Below are 7,682 nucleotides of genomic sequence, written 5' to 3'. Positions count from 1 at the left end.
ATCTTCCAAAATGTTTACTGTGTTAATACTGGCTTAAAATAACCAAGATATCTTACTATTAAAAAAGTTTCAGGTACTTGGCAACATTGCTCTACAACACTGTACACCCCTAATAGAATATTAGATCAATAAACATGGCTATAGACTAAGGATTGCTTTCACAATCAGCTGAAATAAAAAGAATCAGGTCATAGTGGCGAGTCTGTAGACCTCCACATGAAGCGAGAGGGTAAACCTGAGCCCGCAAGGTGGGTAGAGTGGAGATTGCACAGTACAAGAATCCATGTTATGTCCCAGGGAACATTACTGCACATGCAGCAGTCAGCACACAGGCCTTGCCTCTCCCGGAATACATGCTCGAAGATGATACAGGCAGCAGCAGCATCCTTACCTGATACGCACAATTTTCCTGGTGTACCATCTCAGAGCATCATACAGAAAGGAGAGAGCATGAACCAGATCCCGGAAGAGGCAGAAGGGGAAAAAAAAAAAGGATTACAGCATCTGAAGGCAAAGGGGGATGTAAAAAACGCCCTACAGGGTGAGAGGCTTTCTGCAGATTAAAATGGATGCTGCTTGTGCTGTTTCAACCTGCGCAGTAGCGCTGCTCTCTCCACAGAAAGCAAGCAGAGCTGGTCTCCTCTGGGAGCGGGCAATGAGGCTTAATAACAACATGTAGTTGGGACGGAGATTGGGGGGAGGGAGGGCTAGCTCATCACTAACACAATTGGCCAATTATACGAGGGATACAAAAGAAAAGGCTGAAGCTGGTGTGACCTTCGGGGGCTTATGAAGGCTGCTAACTGATGTGGAAAATTTCAGCTCATTAAAAATAGAAAAAGTCTAAAGTAAAGAAAATATATGAGGGGAAAATTAAATGCAGATTTCTTGGCTCAGCTACTTGTTTATTTAGGTGTTAGAACAATTAATTCGGGCAAACATCTGTTTTTGCTGCAGCATCTCATTATTTGCTTGTCAGAGTACGAAGATCAGCTGATGATAAACTTTGGGGTTTTCAAATAAAAAATTAATGGCAGTGTTAAAGGCCTCATTCACACACAACGCAAGCAAAATTGTATATTGCGTATATACGCGTCTATGCGCGTATATACGAGTGTCTATGCGCGTATATACGAGCGTATGTACGTGCACTATTTGCATTCCCAGAATGCATCATTCCTAATGGAAATTTTCATGAACTGTACGCATATACGCACGTATACATGCGTATGCGCGTAAAAAATACGCTGCCCAGACGCATCTCGGTTCCGTTCTGTTTTTGCGCATATATACGGCTCCATACGCGGCTATGTGTATGGAGCCATTTATTTGCATATGGTACAATACGCACGTACGAGCGTATATGCACGGCAGTGTGAATGAGGTGCAAGGTGCAAAATACAGTAAGAATAACCCATAGCAATCAATCAGAAGCTGGACCACTTAAAGATGGGTTCTGGATGGTTACTATGTGTACTACACCTTGCAAAATTGTACTGAATAAGCCCTCTGATTTCACTTTGCAGAAGAAAAATGCAGAAAATGAAATTGTGTTACAATACAACATATTGACTAATCTGATTTCCATCCACAAGAGTCGTGTCATGAAAAAAGGAGAAATCTGGTTGGTTGTTGTATTGTGCACAGTAGAAGGAACTAAGCCTGAGAAATCTTATATTGGAAAGAAAAAAAAAAAATGCAAAAATGTTTAATTTGTTATTAAAATTACATAAACCCAGAGATGAATATAGCCAAAAAAAGGCATCCTGGATAGGAAATTTATATTAGATATTTTTTTTACCTCATGCATAAAGAAAACCTAACATCAAATCCTAATTCTAGGTTCAAGTATTGCCATTCATTAATACAGACTATGGTGAACTAAATTATACTCATCATCATCATCATCTTCCATGGCTGTAATGACGGACACTAGGACAGTAGCATCATAATATACACAAATGCAAATGCAGAGGGAGGCAGGACATTGCCTGCATGTACGTACATTCTAAAATTTGGCCACACACAATACAATACGTGTATACTCTTCTTTGTATTAACATCAGTGTAGTGTGGGCATCCACTGGCAAAAGCAATGCTTTCAAATGATATCCAATCTGGTGTGATTATATCTATATCTAATGTGATTATTATTATTATTATTATTGTTATTATGCATTTGTGATTTATACAGCACCAACAGTTTGTGCAGAGCTTTACAATATAAGGAAGACATTACAGTTACAATACAATTCAAGACAAGATGGCAAGGATGGCCCTGCCCATGAGAACTTACAATCTAAAATATATAGGATTTATATAGTGCCAACAGTTTTCACAGCACTTTACAAAATATCAGGAGACTGTACAGTTACAATACAATTACAGGAGGATTAGAAGGGCCCTACCTGTGAGAGCTTGTAATTTAAAGGGTGGGGCGAGTGATACAAAAGGAGATTGTACAATCGGACTGTAACGTGTGAGTGGCCAGCTAGGGGGGCATCTGCTAGCAATGGCTAATTTGCAGATTTTGCCCACTGCATCTGCTGTTTTTTCTGCAGGTTAATACATATAATCAGAAATGTAACTATTTGCAATGGACAACAATACTGTTTTTCATTTTCTCCAGGTCCAATTAATCTGCCCTAATAAAATGTACATTTTAATGGTAGTGCATGCTAATCAGGCACTATTGGGCTGGAATTTTATGATGGATAGTAAGCTCCTCAGCTTGCAGGGTTGACTCCCAGAGCTACTGTTGTCACAAAGAGTAACCTAGCAACATCATAAATGGTACACAGCTCCAGGATGGACCACGCCTGTGGAGGGAATTATACATACAGATAGAAGCATTAGCTTTCACATGAATTATTGAGCATCTCATGCTCGATGCTTTCTGTGCTTATACTGCATAGTTCAATTAGGGCTGAAGCAAAAGTGTCTGAGAATGCGGAGAGCAAATTTGCATGCAGCACAAATAAAGGCGAGCATGTACGGCTATACAGCCACTAGCTATGTTATGTAACCTGGCATCCAGTGTCTATTTCACTCCACTGTGCCACCGTTCACATGGCCCTGCTTTAATGATTTCTGAAAGTTGCTGCTCCTTTGCCCTTTGGCAGTAACAGTATCACATCTCAGTCTGCCACCCTTAAAATGTTAAGAATTAAACAAAGAAGAAAAAAAAATCTCCAAGAAACCACAAGAATTTCTAACGTTATACCGGTGCCAGTGCATTATGGGGCTGCCAATTACAGTCAACTGTCACACTTCACAACACATACGGCAAGATTTAATTAGAAATTCACTTCAGCCTTTCACACGCAGTTCTGGCCCCGAGAACTGAGCACATTCCTTTAAAGTCTGAATGACAATGACTAAACAATCCCTTCAATAGCACAGAGCTGAGGCCTCGGCCTTTGCATGGGCATGGCCGCTTTCCCATCTCATTGGTTCTGATGTAGCCATTGTTAGCACTCTGAGAATGCAGAGGGACAAAAAAAAAAAAGAGAACGGGTGGTGTCTACAGCTCTGACTGATGATATGATAAGGAGGAGGAATGTATTCTGTACAGTGCAGGGCTGTCAATCAATGCACACAAGTAAATCCTCAAGAATCTCTAGGAAAGTCAGCTAAACTTTTCATGTAACCTGTAAATTAACAATAAAATGCTACTGCAGGTTAGTTGGCTAAAAGATCTCTATCCCCAGCTATTACAGCCCAAGCCCACCCAAATGTGATATGAATCAGTCCCTGGATTCTTATGTCTTGAATACTCCAACAAAGAGTAATGCAAAAATTCCCAGGAAGTACCTATACTTGTCAGCGCCACCTAGGGATGTTAGTGCTATGTGAATGGCATCCACCCAGAGTATAGACAGGCAGAAGGTTTATAAATGAACCTCCAATTGTGTAGACCTGGGAATGTGAGTGCAGAGATAAAGTCCCTGAGAAATAGAAGATATGTAGTTGAATTCTTACACCAAACATTCAAATATTTGTTTTGTGAGGAGGTATACACAAGCACGAAAAACTGTCTCATTTCTCCTTTTTACTTTGCTTTTTGCTACTGATGATTTTGTCCCAACCAAAAGTCAGGTGGTTCAACTCTCCAGCATCTACCAAAAGCTTAGTTCTGAGTAAATTGTTTAAACAAAACCCATTTATTTTTTAAAACATAGTCTACACATTTTTCCCAGGTCTCTCTTTTCTCTCCAGCCACAGAAGTGGGGTCATCTTCTTCCCTCTGGTGGTGGGCACGTAATGGCATGTGAGTAGTAATGTAAGTCCAGGCTAGCATGATGAAGAGACCCTGAGGCCTTGTTCACACCAAATGCAGAGCAGATCTGCATGAGTTTCTGCACACACAGTGCAGTGGGTTGTGCCGCGTTTTTGTTAAAAATGTTTAAAAACAATTTAGTTTAAAATGGGCTTTCAGTGCGTTCCAGGGCGTTTGCATGCGTTTTTAATGTGTTTGCATGCGTTCCAGAGCAGGTAAAATAGGGCCTGCTGCAGTTTTTTTACCTGCTCTGGAACAGAACGCTGCAATGTGAACTGGAGCTACAAATACCATTGGAATACATTGGACGCAGTTTTGCTCCAGTCTGTAACTGCTCTGCACCTGGAACGCGCTTGGTGTGAACAAGGCCTGAGGGTTTGTCCGTGATGACCTGGGCTTGAAGAAACTGGATGTTATCCAATGTGAGAGAGCAGCAGAAGCATACCAGAGGAGCAGGTCTCCCAGGCCAGTGGCAGAAGAGGTGAGTAGTGCAGCAAATTCTGCAATTTTTAGATTAACAACTGCTGGCCTATATTTCTTTAAACCAGAGTTGGGCTTTTATCCCACCTAGATAGAATACCAGTTTTTTATTGCAAAGATCTCTACCCTGCCCATCTGTGTTCCGCAGTCTGTTATAATAAATAATTTCCACTCTATTTGTGGGTTGAATGATGTCCAGTAGGGATGTTCAGATACCAATTACCATACTCGGTACAAGTACAGATACTTTTCCAGCTTCAAGACTAGACTAGAGAAAATGTATAAAGTTAGGAGGCAACTGTCATTTGTAAGGAGCACACGGAGCTCCTGGGATTTATGCATCCTTGTTTTAATGTATGATTTGTTTTTTATAAATATATATTAGAGATGCACCAATACCATTTTGTCAAGTAGCGATACTTGTCCAAGTACTCACAGATACAAGTACTGATACATTTTTCTTTAGTGTTAAGTGACAGTTTTTCTAAAACAATACAGACTAATGATTTTAGGACAGTGGTGGAGCAGCAGAGTCCAGTCACAGCTGCAATCGCTGCAACCCTGGTAGTTCTTGTGAAAATGCCAAGTATCGGCACTGGTATCTGAGCATTCCTAATGTCCAGCGTCTTCCACCGCCTTCCTCTTTACCCAGGCAGATGTGGCTACACCCTCCTGTTGTCTTCTAGACTGCAACCAGTGCCATCATCACTAGAGAGCAGCAATGCATGGCGAGATTTGAGCCTCACACGGGTGGGTACATCAGTGCATTGTGAACCAAGTGTGCCATTTAACTGCACCCACAGGCCAATGAGTAACTGAGAGGGGGGCTGTGAAAATCATGTGACCACAACTTTGGAGCACTTTTACAGATAAGTAAAAGGAAAAAACTGCAGCAAGGTGTGAAGGGTGGAGTTCCCAATTCTAGTGGATTCTGAAATTGGGCTTTAACAACACCCAGAGAATGGATAAATATGCAAGTTGCAATAGTTCTTGAAGGACTTTGTCATATTGAAAGATGGTAGAATGGGGTTTGGATATTTAAATGTTTTCTACTGAATTTCAGCAAATAAAAGCTAGCAAAGCTATTTTTTAGCAAAGGGAAAAACTGTCACTAAGCACCTTTAGGCTACAGTTGATAATAACACAACACAATAGACTGCACAGCAAAGATAGATATACTAACAGCTATTTTGTGTAAATGGTTTTCATAAAGTAGAACAACGTTAAATACTTCACATTCCCTAACATAATTAAGACGCCCTCCCCCTCCCCCACGATCCTGGGCACGTTTTGTCCAGACCCAGTTACTGTGCATTTCCAGCAATAAGCCTATCCTACAGATTTTAGACAGCAGTCCTCACTCGATTTGTTCATTCTTCATGTATACAATTTTTTTTCAACAAAAAAGAGCTGGAATTTTAGGGTTTTATTCTGATAATAAAACAGTATATTCAGAAGGTAAGATTGTTAGTATTTATGGAAAGGCCATTTCTAGTTACATTGTTGATACAAATTATTTTTACCAAGCCTGGCAAGCACCGATTTATCTTCATAGGTGTAACTATGTAAAGGTTTATGGGTGTTCAGCTTTTACTGGAAATCATATTACCAGCCAATCTATGTATCCTTAGGACAGAATTACTCAGACTTGCATCAGGTCTACAAACAGGCAATGAGTCACCATTCCCTCCTTAACCGCTGACATAATCCGTATTCACGCCAGAGATAAAATATTTCAGCAACGCACACCTAACCATGAGCATCAAGGTCGAGCCAGACATATGATACTTTTACTAAGGGGAAAGGAATTCTGGTATGTGCCAGATAATTTTCTCTAATAATAATAAAAAGTACATAGTATGTCTTCTTTAGAAATGGCCCTCCTAAATTACAATAACTCACTTAAGGTGCCCATACACCTTACGATTATCGGACGAAACTTTTCGGCCGATGATCGAACCGTCGTACGATTTTCGTACGACGGCCCCATCCTGCCCCGATTATCGCAAGGTTCAATCAGCGGTAGTTAGAAAAAAACACCTGGACGACTTGCGGTAATTGACCGCAATTATTTTCGTTTGCGCATGAGCAGTGTTAATCGTACGACATTTGACGGACGGAAACGCCACCAACCATGCGAACATCGTACGATCAACCAAAGTTTTCAAACATGCTTGACCGTCAAAAGTCGTACGATTGTACAGTACTATCGGTCGGGCACTCTATTCACACGTTACGATTGTCGTACGAAAAGTCGATCGAATACGATTATCGTACGATAATCGTAAGGTGTATGGGCACCTTTAGAATGTGTGTTTTCCTACATCAATGTATTTGGTGGATAGGTCTTCACTGCCTGATAAAAAGTATTGCAATTGAATGAAAGTAAATTAAACCTGGATCACTGAAGTTACTTTACAGGAAAGAGCTGCTGATCATTGTTACTGGAGAAATCATGCATATATGGTGAAACAAAACGTACAAACGCTTGCATAGCTTCCTCTTCACATCCCAAAGAACCCTCGGCTGGTGCTTCTTCATTTCCATGCCCCCTCTCTCTCTCTCTCTCTCTCTCTAAACTACAATATAAACTAGCTACCTACATCCTTTTAGCAACCAAGCAAACAATAGCAAATGCCTGGAAGAAGCCCAGACGTTGCTCATTGTGATTGACATTGGTTCTAATACACTGAAGCAAGTGATAAACGTTAGATTTACATCATGGGGCAATCGTTTTATTTGCACAGGGTCTATTTTTATTAACTACGAGGGTTAACATATTTATATAGAAATCAGGATCCTGTCTGTCCAATCCAGGAGCCAGGTCTACTGACAACTAGAGAAAACTTAGGAAAGTTAGGCACCAGCTGAAATTTTTAAAGGAGCATTGGCTACCTGGCTCCTGGGATTTGTACGGCTCTGG

General features: G+C 40.8%; 1 protein-coding gene across 4 annotated transcripts in view; it reads right to left on the bottom strand.

The window, feature by feature from the left end:
- LOC108785006 (schwannomin-interacting protein 1) overlaps nucleotides 1–7,682 on the bottom strand; it is a 323,306-nt gene that overhangs the window by 52,592 nt on the left and 263,032 nt on the right. The window contains exon 1 of one of the 4 annotated variants that reach the window (XM_018553976.1): nucleotides 392–691. The exons of the other annotated variants lie outside the window; for them this stretch is intronic. Coding sequence (XP_018409478.1) covers nucleotides 392–421 — 30 coding nt within the window. The 5' untranslated portion in view covers nucleotides 422–691. Of the gene's footprint in view, nucleotides 1–391; nucleotides 692–7,682 lie in introns of those variants that run through there. 4 annotated transcript variants of the gene reach the window in all.

Source organism: Nanorana parkeri, unplaced genomic scaffold (assembly GCF_000935625.1).
Source record: "Nanorana parkeri isolate BGI_ZX_2015 unplaced genomic scaffold, ASM93562v1 scaffold136, whole genome shotgun sequence".
Classification (NCBI taxonomy): domain Eukaryota; kingdom Metazoa; phylum Chordata; class Amphibia; order Anura; family Dicroglossidae; genus Nanorana; species Nanorana parkeri.
The sequence above is the reverse complement of the archived record's forward strand: the minus strand, read 5'-3'. Positions and strand labels throughout refer to the sequence as shown.